At 34.5% G+C, this 19,946-nt stretch overlaps 1 protein-coding gene across 1 annotated transcript in view; it reads right to left on the reverse strand.

Annotated features, from left to right (window-relative positions):
• The window catches only part of ANKS1B (ankyrin repeat and sterile alpha motif domain containing 1B), a 434,784-nt gene that overhangs the window by 380,060 nt on the left and 34,778 nt on the right, over positions 1 to 19,946 (reverse strand). Inside the window, exons 2-3 of the mRNA XM_026123167.2 lie at positions 7,203 to 7,283; positions 2,944 to 3,100 (exon numbers count right to left, since the gene is read on the reverse strand). Of these exons, the coding sequence (XP_025978952.1) occupies positions 2,944 to 3,100; positions 7,203 to 7,283 (238 nt within the window). The remainder of the gene's footprint in view (positions 1 to 2,943; positions 3,101 to 7,202; positions 7,284 to 19,946) is intronic.

The following is a 19,946-nucleotide window of genomic DNA, read 5'->3' on the forward strand; positions in this document are numbered from 1 at the left end:
AATAATTTACAGTATACTACATTAAATCCATTAATTCACGTAATATACATTTACGCATCATGAGCTTCCCATTTACTTCTTTGTTGTGTTGTTTGATATTACTTCCTTTTACTTAAGTTTTTAGGAGCATTTATTTTATATAGAATTGTAATAAAATACATGAAAAGCAAGGATATATTACAAATTAATTGTAACAGTGTTAAATAATGAACGAAATTTTTTTCTTAAACTGAAACTATAGAAATTATTAATGTGAGCCTTGTGAAAAACCAAGAAAAAAAATCTGACTTCAGGATATTATTTGCTGTGGTGAGTAAGTGTCAGGAAACACAGCTATACTTCTCCCCAACACTCAAAAAAAAAAAAAAAAAAAAAGCCCAGCTTTTCTGATAAACTGTATCATCTGCTCCACAGCTCTGAGGACAGCTAGGAGAGCTATGTGGAGCCACCTGCCTCTCCTAGATCCTATCAGCAAGTAAGAAAATGCCATGCTGCTATTTCTCTCCCTAGGGAAACCTACAGACTCATAAAAATATATAGTATAGGTATTAGAGTGAGATGCCACTCTGAAGTTACTGGAGGATATGCGGGAGGAGGCGGCTTTATAGCAATATGGCATTTCTCTCATCCCATAATATGGATAATCATCTCCAGGGTAGACTGCTATTTAGCAGGGGAAAGAGTAGGTGCCAACAAAGTGGTCTACCCATTAAAGCTGGCCATTGTCTAGGAACACTGGGGCATTTACAAGCTAAGGACTGTGTAAATGTGAGTTTAACTCCATAGTTAGATATGACTTCGACTGCCTTTAGAGACTTAGGATCCAGTATCTGTTGTGAGGATTGCTCATATATTTTGTATTAGGAAGTGTCTGAATAAAATGCACAAACAACAGTGGATCTGAAGACAAAAATCGAGAGCTTTCTTCTTTCAGTCAGTGGGCTGTAAAATCAGACTTTTTTCTGCTTATATGCTCTCGTGATCGAACCAGAGAGACTCGTCTGCTTTCACATCTAATCAAGCTAGAGAATATTCTAGAGATTTGGAGGTATATATGGGACTGGGAAGAAGTAAGTTTGAATTTACTTTTCTTTTTTTGGTCTTAGTGAAACACCTTTCTCACCATCCCTCTTTCTCAAGTTTCTTCATAGCTTCCAGTTTTCTATCAGTAGAATAGAAGGAATTTTTTCAAGAAAATGGATAACATGCAACCAGAAAGGTTTTTTTGTTCCTTAGCTACAGAAATAAAACTGAAAAAAGGCTTTCCTTTGACAAAAAGATAATCTTGTAATTCAGCTAGTATCATCCCATACACAACAGCTGATGAGAATGAGAAACTCTAAGAAACTCCTAATCTGCAAATCAAACCACAAAATGACGTTTTATTTCTTGTATTCTTGGGGGGTGAGATATTATACGATTTCCCAGAATTCTATCACATGGGTGGATTTTATTACTTGATTTTTCTATATTTCCTGCACTAATACTCGATCCTCAGATTATAGTTATCGTATTGATTCCAATAGCTAAGTGCATAAGTTCAAGTATCAAATGGATTATTCAAGGAAAGGCTTCTCACAGTGGTTAGAGTTTGCTATTGAAGTCTAACATTTCTTATTCTCCTACAGTTTGCCTTCCTGACACACTAATGTAGACACTGAGTGTGCAATTGATTTGTCTAAACAGAAGCGTAATTTACCATTTGAGATGCTCTAAAGTATCCTACCTGGAGTCCAGTGGCCACTGCAAAAGGACAGGGAAGGCCCAGACATCCTCTGTCATACCCCCTGGCCCATGCAGATGTCTCAGTTACAGCAGGGCATCTCAAAAGGCATTCTTTCTGTGTTTTGGCAACTGAATCCTGCCCTTACTTTTGGTCACCTGAATAGCCCTATTGGCTCCTGTGACTACACTGACTGGACCTCTGTGGATATATATAATGATGCACATATAAGCACTGTAGACAATAAATTTAGATCAGAATCTGGAGCTGCCTCCCACCTTTGCATTCCAATAACTTTCTGATTACCCTGGCAAGTTTAATAGCTTACAGTTACTACTCATGTTTCACAGCCTATTGCCAATCCTCAAACAATTCTTTCTTAGCACCAAGTGCCAGATTCATGATCATATTTCACATAGTAGGAATCACTTTCTGCATCAAAATTTTCTCTAGTTTGTTGTGGTAATTGATAAAGATACAGCTGACTATAGATGGCTTCAGTTTATAACTGCTTACTTTCTCTATTTCTAAATACTAACTCCAGAAATGGACCCTAAACATATACATATATATACATATATACAGAACATATATATACAGAATGAAAACAGGAGATGTGCCTTATGTTTGACAGCAAAATGTGACATACTTCTCCTACCCTTACCCACTGTAACACAGTCACCATTTTTTGCTAGTGTTTATATGACCTTTCTGCTGTTTGTGTCAGACAAGTTCATCTAATTCCTTTTGGATAGTCCTCTTGGACATGTATATACAGGCTCACATGCACACATGCAGTCCATGCAACTTTGTCATTCATGTCTGCACAGCTGTTCATTTACGGTACACTCAAAATATACCAAAAATATTAATTTCATCACAAAGAAATTGATACCTGATAAAGTAAAAAAATACAGAGTTTATGTAAATTTACATTAGTATATATGATGCATTAGTTAGAGTATGCCGTCATATTATTTTTTTGGAAACAAACAGAAGTTTCTCAATACTCCTTAAATATAATATCCTTTAGGGTCAGTGCGCTTCCAGAAGAAATATATCTTGTATGTTTACTATTGAAGATTTTCTAAGTCTTGGAGAAGAAATTACTAGAACCATGGAAAATAATTTTTTTTCAATTTGGCTATAAATTTGCCAGACCTAAAGAACATATGCTGCTGTTTTCTGATGATGTAAACAAATAGTTTTAATTGTTTCACCTGTTCATTCACTCTGGAGTGCGATGGCCCATGATGGATGAGAATCTTCACAATGTCTACATCTCCTCTCCAAGCAGCCAAGTGAATAGGAAAATAACCTTTATTATCTGCCACATTAGTTGATGCTTCATACTGAAGTAATTTGAGAACTATATCCCTGGAAAACAGGAAGTAAAACTAAAAATTGACAGGAAGTTATTTTATTAAGTTGTACATGAATATATACGTATTACCAAAATTGTTTTCCTCAGTAACAGAAAAAAATCTGTAATTCAAATGAAACTGCTATAAAAATTAATAGTAATCATTTCTAAAAATGAAATAGATAGTAAAATATAGCCAAAATGTTCTTAATTGTAATGATGGAATAACAGGATTACTTCTTAGGAATACTTATCAACAATATTGTCATCCATTCTCTGAATTCATTTCTTTCAACAGGACCACCTGACCACAGAAAATTTTTTTAACTATTTGCTAGTAAAAGGTAACATGCACATCCCTCAAGACTTACATTCCAGGGACTAAAAGTAGAAGTACTCTATCCCCATACTTGCTGAGTTCTGGAGGCAGCAAGATAAAAGGGTACACAGTATGGACACAGATCTTGAAGTAAAGCTTAAAAGTACCAATTTTTCTTCTACTTAATGGTATTGTCTCAATACGTTACTTTAGAAGAAACAATTTAATGATGATCTACTTAGATATATACTACCTTCTATGGAAATACTGCTTCTATGTTGGTTTCCAACCAGCCTCATGAGAGCAATGAGGAAAAGAGTGACTTTACTATTTGAATTTATATCATATTCCTTTTAGTATTTTCAGTGTGGATGAGAATTTCATTCTTCATTCAAATGAAAGATTAGTATAAACTGGTATATTGCATCCCAGATTTTTAAGCAGTATCTTGTACTTACTTCAAAAGAAGTTCAACATAAAAATCAACTGTGTGGTATGACCATTGGTTAGCAAGTATGTCAGAAAGTACATCAATTTTGTCTTATCTCTCAGTTTGTCTCTCCATAGTAGGACAAAGCCAGGCCTCATTAGTTATTAAGTTAATAGCATCTATGATCCAGTGTGGGCAGTTCTAGGCACGTTTTTGCTGCATATGGGAATGCTAGCTCTTTATTTACTGATTTGGCTCCAAAAAAATGGGGGCAGGGAGGAAGGGGCTCAATGCAGCCAATATTAGGACTGCAAATGAAGGCCTTGAGTACAACTGAAGGTAAAAGGTAGATACTAAGGCAATTGTTCTCCCAGTCTTGATGGAACCTTATTTAATTGCCTGCTGAAGGAGAAATGTGGCAAAGAAGGGTGAATATACGCAGGTCAATAGAAACTCCTAACTGTCTCCAGAAGAAGAAGCCATAGAGATACTGGAGTCATTTAAGTGTTGAGGGAGACTTTAGGTTGGACTTTGTTTACTCCTGACAAGGTCAAGTAACATGAAAATAACCAAGAAATGTGACGGAAAAGGTAGCCCCACTAGTGAAAGAGTTTTGCTACATAAAAAAAAACCCCAAAAGTGACTTCTGAGAAAGGCTTTGTAGTACAATAAAGTTTGAAAGGCTTCTCATGTCTTAACAGGTGGTCTTGCAGTAGATGATAGTCTAATGAAGGCTAGAGCTACAAAGCAGTGTGAGAAGGACATAAATCACAGGAAACAAAACCTCAACTAAGTGGGAAAAAAACAGCAAAAAAACCTCCACAACTAAAATCTGCAGATAATGATGACATAGAGCAACTATCAGAATTTTCTTCAGTTAGATAATACTATGTAATTGTTTCAAAGAAATATATCAGTTTTTACAAAGTTTATCAGAAAACCCTTCCCAGATCTGGAATTGGATTTCAAGTCAAATCTGTTAAAAACATGACACAGCGTACCCCAGAATAGTTGACTGAACAGCTGACACCAATCAGGAATTTGGAAAACTTAGATTTCAACTTCCTGTTTGCAAGAATCAACCTGCGAAACAGAACCTAGGTCTCCTTCATCCTTCAAGAATGCTCTGACCTATCACACCCCGCTAGAGTGGGTCTTTTTCTGTGTTCCTTTAGAACTTTTTCATTTTGTAGAAATAAATTAGAGAGAGCAGAAGACTGAGAGTCGTTAGCCCAGTAATTGGGCAACTCACTTGGGAGGGGAGACAGATTCAAATCCCTGCCCCAGATATAATTTAATTACTTATATAAAGTAGAACAGCTTCAATAGGAGACAGAACTACCCTAGCATAACCAGTGAGGAGGGAATTCATCAAAGCAGGGATTTGATTGTAGTGTACAACACTACAAATGACTGTCTAGGTCATTGAGCACCATGTTCTCACTTTTACTTTTTTTTTTTTTCTCAAAAACTTTGAGGCTCTCAAGTTCATCCTAACATGAAATGGGAAAAATTAAAATCCCCAAAGTTTCATAGGACAAACCTCTTCTATCCAACCTATAAATTTTGATGTGTCAGGAACTGCTACATATCCTGCTGTATGGGTAAAAGGCCATAGCACAGCATTATAACCTTTTCAAAAGCTGCAGTTTAATCTGCTGCTGTACAAGAGTTCACATCTTGAATTTCCCTCTGACTTCAGTAGACATTTGGCCAATACTGTGTTTGAGAATAGCACTTGGCTTTTGTATGTTTGGGGATTTTGCATTTTAGATTGCCAGGATTCATTTGAAATCTGTGATAGATTCAGCTTTATACAGCAATATTTTTACTCTGCTGGGTAACTATTGGTTTACACCCAGTATTAAATGCATTAAAAACCGTTTCAGTATATCTAAAGACTGAGCAATTTTTGCAAGCTTAATCTCAGGCTTTTGGCAATCATAAACGTATAACAACAAAAGGTGATGTTTTCCTTTTTAAAAAAGACAGAGTTTAATGGATCATATTAAAGACTTATAGCTAATTCCAGGGAGGTAAAATATATTAATGAATTATTCTGAAACTTGCTACAGAACTGAAATTTTGGAAAATGTACAATATCTAATTTGAAAGTATTTTAACTTCATTTGTTTGTTTGGAAACAGATTATCCTACATTCACCAAAAGATGAAACTGGTCTAAAGGCAATATGCAGGTTTCTAGAACACAATTAAATAGATACCCTAATTTTAATTTTTCCAAGCAAGAGTGCAAAAATGTGAAAAAAAACCCTAAATAAAAAATTATTATAAATTCATGTAATCTTACATAGAGTCTGAAACCTCATTACAGTTCCTACAAGTCACTCTTAATTTCACTTGGTTTTTGATCAGTTCTTTATCTCCCACAGAGGAATAACCAAAAGTTTTTCTTACATCAAAGTTTTCTCCAGTGAAAATCCTGACAGTGTTAATAGCTGCAGTTTACAAACAGGCTAGCTGGACTGCAGTAACAGGGGTGATTCTCACCTAGGTGATAGCAGCGACCAGCCCACTAGAAGCTTATAAGCGCCTTAAAATCTACTTCTTGTTGCTCTGTCTTAATAGCAAAATGCAGTTAGCAGCATAATGCAACGGAGGTAACATGTAGCAAGGGGCAAAATGTACCAACAGAGGCAACAGAGAACAAATTATAATATGTAACAACTTGTTACATGCAGCAAGTTTCCACAGTTTTTCCAAACCACACTTAAACACCTGAAAGAGTTCTCCTGCATTGGTATTCCTGTGCAGTAAGCCTGACCAGGGATTTTGCTGGCTATTGCCAAGCAAAATTTGGTAACTAAGGCTGAGAGCATGGAGGAAAAAGCTACATAGTCTTTTATAAGGTAATGGCCATTTTTTTGTTTTCGAGTGAACAACAACTAAATATTCTCATTGTGTTAGATTTATTCTGATAATGAATAACCTATATTCTTGTTTTGTACAATACTGCTCCCTTAAACGTCCATTGCACTACATATGTGTACATACAGTCAAGTCTACTAAAAAATTATCTGTTGAGATTTCCTTCCAGTAAAAAGCACTGGCGCCATCACTAGCAGTAACAGTAAGAAATTTATTCAAAATCAACCAGAATTTGGAAGAATCAGTAGAGAATCAATATCTTCTAAGTTACATATCCCATTTCAAATGACTAGATCTTGATACCAATGACAGTGTCAAAAATTCTTATCTTTATATATCCCATGGGAAAGAAAATTATTGACAATCTTTTAGTAAGTCAGCTTGTTGCCTTTCAGTGAGAATTTCAGTGCTATGCTACATATTTTTAAGTTATGCAGATAAAAAACCTTCTACATAAACAGTAGACATAAGGCACTTACTTGTGTCCATTTAAAGCTGCATGGTGTAAGGCAGTATAACCTGAACTGTCTGTGCAGTTTATATTTGGTCCTCTCCAGATGCTGCAAATAAAGCACAATTTTAAAGGATTTTTTTTTGAATTTGGCAAGCATAGAAATACCAGAAATTGGGTGAATAATTAATCTAAAGATCACTGCAACACATGTAATTAAACTTTAAGAGACAAATTATCTTGAAAAGACCTTAAAATGGCAAATGTCATGTTGATATGAATATAATTTATTTATAAAAATCATTTTACATATATATTCATTTTTATAGCAATCACAAACTTTAAGTAGGGCAGTTCTCAAAGACTAATGACTCTTCTGTCACTTCAATTAGATCTGTTCTCCCAGTAATACTCTGGTAATTACACTGAGGTTATAATCTAATTTTGCACTACTTTTTCCACAACTATAGATTCATTGACTTTAGGTCAGTTACTCTAGATTCATCAAAAGGTTAGATTAACAAGTACTAATCAAATCCTTACAGAGACAGTAAATTTATAATTATTACATGGCCTGATATTTTATCTCTCATTTGGACAAATTATATTTTTAAATAATTTTTTATATATTTTTATATCTATATAAAAACCCCAAAAGTTTAATGAATGAACAGTGTTTTATTTTTAAGTTATTATCTTTCTAAATTTTCCTGCACATATTTTACAGGTAGCTTCACTATGTGTCCTGTGTAATAACATTCTTTATCCATTACGGACTGTTCATAAAACACTAAAGGAGAGTTTTGGTTTAATGTAGAAAAGTATGATCGCTAATCCACAAAAACTGGAAGTGGGATATCAGAGGCATATTCACTACTTGAAGCTCTTCTTTTTTAACCGACTTGATTTGAAGCTGACTGTGTCCTTTGTGGAAGCAACTTTCTACCTACTTTTTATTCGGTAACAGAGTTTCAATCATTAGTATTACAACTTCCAGGACAAAAAATTATGAGGCTTGAATTACAGTCTATTTTCTTACAACTTCTAATACAGTGTTAAACACTCACTGGCAAGCAATATTTTCCCTTTTTCATTTCTTAGAGTTACATGCTGTAGTTTAAAGACAACAATCTGAAGCTAATCAGTATAAAGAGTTTTTCATACTGTCATTTTTCATGATCTACATCAATAAAATAGCATGTTATGCTTAACATATGCTTTTTTAATTCTTTACTATTGAATCTGTATTTTATTACCTATGGAATACTGGTTTTGTAGACTTTTTTATTACATATGTTTGAATCATTCACAAATGTAAATAGTTGTTTCCCATTAATAATACTGTATGCATTCAGTATTATTGGTGTGATACATTATGTTCTGCAGGGAGTGTAATTCTGCATAGTGCTGGGTACCTCACCTCGCCTTGCAATTTCACTTTTTGGAGAAAAAGGATGGAAATATTTTCCTGGAGGCAAAGAAGCCGAAAATGAAGTTTTCTTTCCCATAGAAGGCAACTTACAGCTGTAAAAGTCACACTAATCTTTCCAAGTGAAGGAATTAATTTTAACTTTCCAAAGTAATAAAAATTGACAGTCCTTGAAATGATAGCCCTTCTATAATAGACAGACATTACTTATATGGCAAAGAAGGACTGTCCTTATCTATTGGAAGTAGAGAAGTCCTTATCGATATTTTATAATCTCTTTTATACTTTTGAATAATACACTATTAGTTACTTTTTCGCTTATTGGAATCTATTTTCTTCCTTTGATTTGTACAAGCTTATAGGAGACTGAAGCAGAAAATTGAAAGTGATATACCAAGTTTTATTTTAAAAATTAAAATAAATAAAAAACCAGAATATTAATTTACTTGGACTTGCTTATTTGCTTGCTTTTTTTCAGAACTGAAACTGTAAAAATGAGTATATAAAAGCATTTTCATGCTACTTCTCAGGACACCCAGGTTGGGAGACAAAGAACAAAGGAAAGTGAGTAAATCCTGATGACTCAGAGAGATGAGACAGGATGGAGAGACTAATCACTGCCAGCTCCCAAAGGGTACAATAAGAAATGTCCAAAATCAGAACTTCGTTATCAAACTAAAGAATGCAAGAGACATGAGCCAGGCTCAACTACAGGCATCTCTTTTCCTCTGTGCCAGTACAAGGAATCCCCTCCCAGGAAGTCTTGCATTGCTACAGTATTGCAACCTTTCCCACAAAATGAATTTGCATTCAGTATATACACTGGATATTTATGCCTCAGTTACTGACAATCAAATTCAAATTGGACAGTTCACAAAGAGAAATTCTTACACAATAAAACTCCCAGATGTGGTGAACGGTTCATTTAAAATTTTTCTCTTGTACTCAGAATAAAGCAGGGCAAAAGTATAGTGTTGTATTAGCTCAGTAAAAAGCTTCAAAGAAAAGTGGGGTGGAGAAAGAGAAATAGCAGGAATAGCCCTTGTTCAGTGCAATAAATACATACAATATACGAGGAATTATCAAACAAATTCATTTACCTATGTATTAAAACATTTAAACAGTTACTGTGAAAGAAACTTTGTCACTAAGGAGAATGTGGAACACAACGAAATACCATTCAGCCTCCAGAAAAGAATATTCACGGATAGAAAATTAACAGCTCTTTAAATTAACATTATTTAATGTTCTCAAAAACATGTTATTCATATTTATTTGGTGCAGTCAACAATGAGAAACTTCTTAATTTTATGTACATTAGTAAGCTTTTTTTTACAGAAAAACCTGTCAGTTGAGTTTTAAGAAATTAACTGAACCTCTCCTAAAAAGTTTAAAATATAAGCATTGTATTTTATGATATAATTTGGCTCTAAGAAGACTATTTTTTTGACCACACAATCAGCTTTCAGTCAATGGTGAATCAGAACTCTGAATTAAAACATGACAATCAACGAGTTTCTTCCATTATAAGCTGTCAAAGAGAGGCACAAAGAAACTGAAGTTTATTATACTACTTCAACTACCAAAAGCAGAAAGATCTTTTTACAGTTTACTCTCACTGTGGCCAAGAATACTGACCTTTCAAACTGATGTCAAATATTAATTTGAAACACTCTTTATACAGTAATAAAATTAACATTTTTTTCTTTTTTATAAACTGAAGATAATTACATACAAAAAGTAGCATTTCAAAAGTATGAAATATGAAAATGATATGAAAATGACAGATTTTTGCTGCGCTTTTTGCTAAATGGAAAAAATCTTAATTGTGAAGTAGCTGTTGCTGCATACATATGAACGGAAAAGCAAGGAAATGAAAAGTTAATTCATTTAATCTCCACCACTGTATCAATAGTGCAAGAATGATACATACAAATATAGAATGCCCATCACAACCTTAAATCTCTCTTCAACCTATTTCTTTCTGTATATATGCTTTCAATATATGACATTATCCATGCACTAACAGTGATGGTCTTAATATGATTGTTTTGCCATGTTGAAAGGAAAATATTTTGGTACCATAATGATAAAAGTCTTTAAAACATGTAGAAAGCAGCCTGATGACATCAGTGTCTGCCTGTCCATTGCTTTCCCTCAAACTTAATCTGACATCTGAGTGATAATTCTCTTTGGAATTTCTTTCTTCTGTAAAATGATGTGGCAAGGCAGAGGATGGCATTACTTGGATGAAATCAGTTCCTCTAGAGGTGATGGACAGAGCATGATGTTCATGCCTGCATATTTGGGCGTCTAAACTCTGTAGATGTCTGAGAGAGAATTACCATCTGCTAGTCCACATCCTTCCCACTCCTTTGTCCCCCGCTTCTCTCCTAAGTCTTTAGCACCTTTTGGAGCTGCTCCTAGAGACCTGCTGGTTCTTCAGGACCATGAAACTGGTGAATCTCCCCTTGACAGGTCAGTTTTAACAGTGGAAAACCTTAAGCTTCACCCGTTGATGTCAATGGCAAACACCAAAGCTCAAGAAAGCCCAGCTTCCTTACTGTTCCTGTGGTCCATAGAACGAATGTGCAGTACAGATATTTCTGTTGTTATGAGCCAAAATCTTCCAAAATGTCCATGTTTATTGTTGCACAATCTGACATACACACACTACCTAAAAATACTCAGCCAAGTTCCTGTACTAATTATTGCTCTGCCTACATTCATAAACATTGGCACTCTTGTAAACTGAGCTGACACAAAATACATGGACAATTTTAAACAGCATTCTTGCAAATACAAATTTTTACACAATATTATACATATCATCAGTTATTCAGACACATAATGGTAATTTTGCTAATTGTTAACAGCAGCAAAACAGCTCCCATTCTCTATTTATGCACAAGTAATTCAAACCCACAACCATGTTGCTCTGAACTATCCAAATTAATAATGCTATATAAGAATCATGGAAATATTCCATTTTATTAAATGCACTATTTTTTTCCTTCTCAAAGATTCCTTTTTGGCAAGATCAATGTCAAATAAGGTGTATGACTCTTTAAAAAGAATGTATTCTTTTTTGTGCATGGTTTTACCTATTATTTATACTACTTTACTGAATGTGAGGTAAATTTTCAAATTATTTCAAGCAAAGTACATTTAAGTATTTGTCTTTAATTACACTGGGCAAAACCTCTTTTTATAACTTCATAATGTACAGCATAAGTTACTCAAAATTTGTGCATGGGAAAACAATTTTAAAGATACATGGTATGATTCTTTGTGAGCAAGTATAGTTATAGGTTTTAAGCTGACAAAAGTAGATGCTGTCTTTAGTAAGGCTGTCTTAGATATTCTTTTCATTATTAAAAACAGCTATTGTACATAGCAGCTGAAAGTTAAAAACTCAAAATAATAAAAAATAATCATAATCAAAAAATACAAAGCTGAACACTCACTTGTTTTAAACTAGTTACCAAAATTTATATGGCTGGCAGTTTTATTCTTTGAAACACTAATCTATTTTACTAGAAATTGTTAACTTTAGAAATGTAAACTGAAGTAGTTATTAAATGATAGCTTTAATTTAAAAATATTAATAATTCTAGAAATGAAATTCTGCAATAAGTAAGTAGAATTAATTAGAGGAATTATTTTGGGAAAAAATGGGTCAGAGGCTTGTGATAAGGAACACATAGCAAACCTGAAAGCTCTGCAAAGAACAGAGTAAGGAAACCGGGTAACAGTACTTTGTCTATTCCTTTAACCCAAAGAAATTATTTTTAGGCATACAGTGGTGCTTGGAATCTGTAGGTGGGAAGGTAGTACAGTTGAGTAGCTACAATTTCTATGCAAGTGTCCTTTTGAATTTCTTGGATTACAATTAAAATATGCAAGGGAATTAATGTTTCTTGCAATATTAACTGTCCATAGATGAAGGATAACTATGCGCATCACGTGAATGTCAGTGATGAAAGTGAGCAGTATCCCCTACCACTGAAAGGGGAGAGAGAGAGGAAGGACTGGATCATCTCAATGTAACAGGGAGCTTCAGGAATAGAGTTTGATTTCTTCTTGGACAGGGAATAATAGTGTCCACGCTCTAAACCAAGTTAGAATTTCTTTCTCTTCCTTGACAGATTAGAAAGAAATCTCCAACAACTGAATCTCAGAAACCCTCTGAACTTTTCTCTCCTCTTAGTTTTTAAAAAGGTAGGGATTATACATTCAATTAACTGTATTTTTAAAGTTTATTGTATACATAATTCCAATTGTATATTTAAATGCTTTTTTTGCATCAGTGCAAAATGTGTCTCAAATATATTACATTTTGAATGTGTGGCATGTTCTTAGGTTGTTCTGATTTCTGCTACTTAGCGGAATGTCAAAATACATAATACAACAAAAATTTATGATCAAGTAATTTATGTGATTAAGTATATAATTCAAGTCCAGGCTCCAAAGCAGTTTATTCTTTTTGTTTTCTTTAAACTTGATCTGTTTATAATCTTGGTAATATGTAGTTTAGTCTGGAAAATTGGATAACTTCACTGAACCATGATGTTATTTCCAGCCTGGTTTTCATCAACTAATAAGTGATTTCTGTTTAGTATCAAATATTGAATATCATAAGTATTATGAATTGCACTATCACACCACATTAATGGGACAGTAAGTATCATAAGTGTTGACTATCACAAGTAATTAAACAGGATAAGAGGCATACTTAGAGTGGCTCCTATACAGTGCAGTCTGAATCCTACATGGTGGTCTGATAATGAGGTAGAGTTCTGAACAATAAGCTACTTCCTCCTTGAATAGCTTATGGAAAAATCTCAGCTAGAACCTGTGAGGCCATATATCTGGGGACTGTTACCTAGAAATCTGCTAAATAGCTGGGTATCACGTATGAATTTCACTACCAGTGACCAAAGCAGAAAACACAACAAACTGTAGATTGTTCTTCCTCTTCACAGGTGCATGGCCAAGTTATTATTTCAGCCAAAAAAGTGCCAGAGGGTTAAAAAGATCTATAAATACAGCCTACATATTCTGTAAGTTTAAGTATCTTTTCATAGTAACATGAAATTACTATTGGAATGTCATGCAGACAATAATTATAAGCAAATCCAGCATCCACGTTTCTTTGGCAATGAAGATCTTCAAAGGTAAAGGAAATTGCACCCTGCAGCCAATGTATAAGATGCAAAGATTCTGCTCAGATATCTCCATTGCCTTTCTATCATGGAATTACGCACTTCAGCTTGGAAACGTGAAGAACAAGTAGGGATAAGCTATGAAAGGAACATACAGAAAGCCATTTCATTCATCATTATAGAGAAATAGTAGCCATTCACAAGAAATACTGCTAGGAGGTTTCAGGAGTGTCTATTAGTGATTCTATGCCACTCGAAAGGGCAGAGAAGGGTTTCTTCCAGCTATTGTAGAAGCCTCCAGTATACAACAAACTCTTTTTGAGTGTTAACTGGGAGGAGAGATGTGAAGATAAATTAGAAAAAGAAGGGTCACTCACTACCATCTAGCTTATTTAAGAGGTGAGCATCAGTAACTAATAATGCTCACTTTCACATAGCATTCCTGCTACATCTATTGTGCCTGGCTTCAGAATTTTGTTCTACTTCAGAAAATCTGTCTAAACAATGGTATGTGCAATAATCGTTCCATAATGGTAAATATCAAGCGGTAAAAAAAGAGCAAAAAAATCATAAACTCATAAAACTGTTAATTCAGCACTACTCTCATGTCTATCTTCTTCTGTGAATCATGGTTCCTTCCTCCATGGAAAACTACAACAGTTGATATGAAAATGATCTCTTTCCAAATACATACAAAGAGCACGATCAGCACTTAAAGTGATAACACAAACATGGAAAGGGAAGTAAAAAATGTAACTAAAAGAATCATGTAGAAAAAAATGCATCCTGTCCACCAATATAAGACTCAAAAAAATGAGTCTTACCTATACTTACCTGTAATTGCTGATTTTTAAGCTTTGCCAATATCACTACTAAATGAACACGGACAGACTAACAGGCTAAAATTTGGAGTAGGGTGTCAGCATTTAGAGATACAAAAATAAGCCAAATACCAAATAGAAAGGCTAGTACACTTGACCATTACCATTCTTGCTATTGCTAACTATAATATTTTCGACTTGAGAAGTACAAGGCTAACACATTTATAGTTATCTGCCACCTGCACTTTATCTGGTGAAGGGAGCTGAGAAAAGGCTGATATAAGTAACAGAAGCTTGGTGTGTGCCGGAGGAGAGGCAGCAGTCCGGCCTTATATAGAGAGATCCAGAATAACCTTAGCCATGATGAGTCTTACAAAGTCAATGCGACCCTGCCATGCCTTCTCATTTGAATAACCTTAGGGCAGGCAATAGAAGGATTGCAGTTGAAGCAAATAGAGAAGACCTTATAAAAGCATATTCTGATGGAAATAGGACTTTAGAACTGCCTCTACAGGAATTTCTGAGGCAACATATTATAGAACCTGTATATGAGGACACCCTGAGTGTGAAGTACCCAAAAAAGAACAGGCCAGCACAGTATTTGGACAGATGGTAGAAACTATACAAAATGTCATATATGTGAGGAAGTATGAGAATTAAAAAAATTCAAAAGGTTGGAATCTTTTGTATGTGAAAAAATTCCAGAAGCATACAAAAATGTGCTTCCTGAAGCATTCCATAAATTAAGGGATACTAATGCTCAAGGAAGTTTCACTGAAAGATTAGATTAGTTTTTTTTTTTTAAAAAAAAAAAAAAGCATCATTTCAAGATTTGCTGTACAGCATACACAAAAATTTAGGAATACTTTTGGAAGTCAAATCTAAGTAGCTTAAAACTTTCACAAAACTTCCACTGTGGGTCCTCTACTGAGGTTTTCATTTCTGCAGTAGAAAAATATTTGATAATCTCATTAGAAATAAGAATCAAAATAAAATTAGAAGGAAACAAAAATTGCCCCTTAGTCTTCATGTTGCCACCTTAAAAGAAGAAACAGCTTCTTATACTGACTAGACGGTCTATTGAAGCTGGCAGAATTTTGCTCAGCTGACATACTTTAAAGTCAATCAGAGCTGCCATTCTTCCTGAAAAGAGAAACTTAATGATGTACGGGAAGAAAACCTTTCAGTATATGACTGGTCAGTCAGAATTCTGCTCTCTATGCCTGCATAAAGGTTAAAGGTTTCAGTCCAAAAGGTGTGCAGCAGGCTTTTGCAGCAGCTGCAGAAAGTATTTTGCTTTTTAGCCTATTCAGAAAATCTGTAATAAAAATATTAGAGTGGTCCACCACAAGCGGTCTTGTGTGACAGACTTAGGCCACTACGAGGTATATTCTAGGAGTCTGCAGATGAAACAGTCTGTGCATGTACAAGCTCCTGTAAATTCAGATCGATCCAATTTGGGAAAGAATCTAGCTACGCAAGGAAAGACTTCAGATAGCAAAACTAAATAATGGAAACCTGAAGAAAAATTACATGAGCTAGTTTCACTCTGAATTAGAGCTCAGTTTATTGATGTTAAAATCAATTTTTTTAAGGGTATATCACTTTATTCTGTGTTAATGGTTATACCAGAGTAACTGTTTTAAAAATCAGGTAATATGCAAAAAAGTAAAGGAAAAACACTCTGACTGATCATGTCATGGAAAGAAACGAGCAACATATTAGTCATTCTTTATTACAGGAATCTGTCATATATAAGGTTACTTTGCATTTGACCTTTATCCAGCCAGTATAGCTTCATCATCCTTAACAGACTACTCATCTGGAAACACCCTCGCTGGGTATATTGCATAATACTGTGGCTGTACCCATAGTGCAGTATGTTCCTGACTAATACTGGTTAGCTGTGCCTTATCCTTACAGTCAGGACCAATTTGCCTTGAATGGTTAAAAGGGAGAAAGCTTTCATCAGTTATGACAGCAAGGTTCCTCTGCATTCCAGTTGTCTACAGGGACAAGCTGGGGTTTTGTTTAGTTCACAGTGAAACTTAGTAACTCCAGCTTGTCTTTGATGAGTCAGACAGATCCTTGGATCCATTCCAGAGTTCTGTCCTTGAGAATCCAGTCATCCAGATAGTGGAAAATGCAAACTCCCATTCTGCATCATATTGCACAAACACACTGTGAGAACAGCTACTAATTAAATTATGAAAATACCCAGTTCAAAGCCAGATCAACAGTCAATACCTTTAACAAATACAATCATTCATATTTCAGCAGTCTGAACCATGTTTTAAAACTGTTGTCAATGACATCTCCAGGTATGATCTTATATAGTCCAAGCTTCATATCAGCAGTCTGCAGGGATGCCATGGCCAGTGCTGAAAATCAGTATACGAGAAAAATTTTTCCTATGCAGGGCAACTCCACACTGTAACTATCATGAGTTTGGGCTCCCTACATATTTGAGGTAGGAGGATTCCACACATGTTACGAATCAGACCTATAGGTTTTGCAGAAAACCTCTGCATCACTCAAGACCAGCCAGAAACAGGGCTCCATTGTGTTAGGTAATATTAGGCCATACAATAGAGGAAGAAAAGCAATCAGACATACTTGATTATGTATTTTAAGCCTGCATAAAAAATATTATATACATACATTTTGTAACACCATTTATAAATAAATAATGGGTTCTTTCAACTCTTCTGAGACAACTATTCTCTACTGCAGTTATATAAACAATTACTTCTCTTTAAACACAGCAGTGGAAGTGGATCTTTTGAAGGATTTTGAAAGGCCTTGTATATCTTGTGATTTTGAGATATGCTTACATGACTCTATCTATGAGTACTGAAGTACACTATATATCATCAGTATTTTCTTTGGAAGAACAGAAGATGTTCTGAGCTAGATCACTCTGATTTTTTGCTTTCATAAAAAGTAGTTTACACATCTAAAATCCAGAAACCACCTTAACATTTCTCCTATAAGAAACAAACTGAAACAACCCTCATTTCTCTGTCTAGAAAACAGATATGATGACATATTTTGTTAGAAAAGATATTCCTTCAGTCTTTATTTTTCCTGATTCAGATGACTTTGAATCTTCAGTGAGAAAAGTTATAGAGGGCTTTTCTAGAATAGATTTTTGGAGCTCCAACATAGTATTCCCATCCACCATAAATTCATGCTGTTTACAGTATCATTATGGACAGGTAAGTCAATGTTTATTATAAAAGGAGATTTTAAAATTTCTAAATGGTTAATTACGCATCCTGGAACACATACTGCCACTTGGTTAAGTGGAATATAAATTCCCAAAGCTCTCACACTGAAGCAGTATCAGGAAGAGTATTAATGTGTACCACAAATTTTTGAAATATGGTTGCTCTTGGAACTATGACCTAATTCCAGAATTAAAGATTCTTCATCATGGGAACCAGCCTGAGATAAGATTCTTTGTTCTGTCTCTAGGATGCACAGAACAGAACTTGCTATCTACAGTTTGCGATTCAGCTGGCTTTAGCCCTACCTTGTACCCTCTTAATTTAGGTTTTCCCAGAAGTAGAGCAATTCTACCAAAATAAGCACTCTTGAAGTCTATCAAAAATCTATAACACACAGATATACATACAACGTTTCAATGACATTTGTGCTTTCCGGCAGAATACTTCCTCAAGTGCTCAGACTCCATAGTCCTAATAGATAATGACCTAGGCACAAAATGACAGAAACCTACAACAGCAGATTTTTATAATAAGGTAATAATAAGGTAACTGAAAGGCGCCTTAATTCAAATGAACTCCAAGTAGTGCTTAAAATAACCTTCTTATGCATAACATAAAAGTATTAAACAATTCAAGCCTGTTGTCTGGAGTAACAGGTTTTCAAATAGAGGGGTTAACACTCACTCTTGCCATTAGCATTGTATCAACTTTGCTGACAAGAACAGAAACAAAACCTAAGACAGGCATCTGAACGCTAGGTTGACATATATGATAAATGTATGATAGATATTCCACAGAAAAAATCTAATATCTATTCAGATGACATTCATAAAATATTGCATATTATTATTTTTTCTTTAGTTCTTTTAATGTGATTAACATATTAAATGAGAAAACTAATTAGTGTGAAATTACCTACTGCAATAAGTAGGACTGAGCAAAACCAAACCATTGATCACGTTTTCTAACAGGTTAAAACATTGTATTACAGAACGGTGGCTACGCATAACCTAAAACAGAATCTTTGCAATATCTGATCTTTAAAAGACAGACCTATTATAATGTGACATGGTTAAATGATTCACAGTGCAAAAAATCTGGATTTGAAAGATACTGGAGGAACCTATGTTCCCTGGGACAAAAGTTACTAAATCAGGAAATGTCATCAACTAAGGACAACTGGGCATAAATTCTCTATCCTGTACTCAAGCTAATCAGAATGGTTGGACAAAAAGAGCTTTCAAAGAGTAAAAACGGAGAATTAATCCCTTCATTTCTCCTCTCAGCAACATTTCATGTCTGAAATAATACCAAAACAGAAGTGTCCTGAGCATGCATTTCATTTGCTTTGCTTTGCCAACAGAGGTCAGAATTACCTCAGGAGCATCCAAAGCATTACTATGATGATGACTGGGATTACTATATCAGTATAAAGTAACTTTTACAAAGACAAATAACTTACTTCAACTGCAGAGGCTAAAGTTTCATACTTTTAGGCATCATAAACATCTTCCAAAGCACGTGGGTATCAAACAAAAATATCACCATCCTAAAATTTCATTAACATTGTTACTGAAATAATTACGAAGGTCATATCCATAACCACCAACAAAATATTTTGTAGGATATATTTCTAATCATCTGGATCACTCATAAAAATTAAATTCATACTACATGATGCCTTTTATTGAACAAAATGATTTATGACATATAGCTGAGAAGGCAAAATGTAATTACAGTAAAAACATTCAGTAAATTTGCAGTCTGTTTAGGTTAGAATTCCCTGTTCAATCTGTCATGAGTTATTGTTTCTTTCTACTAAAACCCTTATCAAATGTAGGAATGAAATCCAAGACTAAGAGGTTTAAATGACATAGAAGCTTCTACTATAAAGGAAGATCTGGCTGATGAAGAATAAGCATTCAAACAGCTTAAGAAGGAGGAAAACCCACTTATTTTTAAATATAAAACACTGTATTTTTGTGTTATCCAAAAACTATGATATACTAACTTCAAAAAGGCATGTTTTCTGGAAAATAAAACAGCCATCTAACCCACAAATGTTGCAAGTGCTCAGTTCGATTGCAGACTCATGGATCATGAACTTACCAGTAGTCTTAAAACATA

The sequence above is a fragment of the Dromaius novaehollandiae genome, chromosome 1 (assembly GCF_036370855.1).
Source record: "Dromaius novaehollandiae isolate bDroNov1 chromosome 1, bDroNov1.hap1, whole genome shotgun sequence".
Classification (NCBI taxonomy): domain Eukaryota; kingdom Metazoa; phylum Chordata; class Aves; order Casuariiformes; family Dromaiidae; genus Dromaius; species Dromaius novaehollandiae.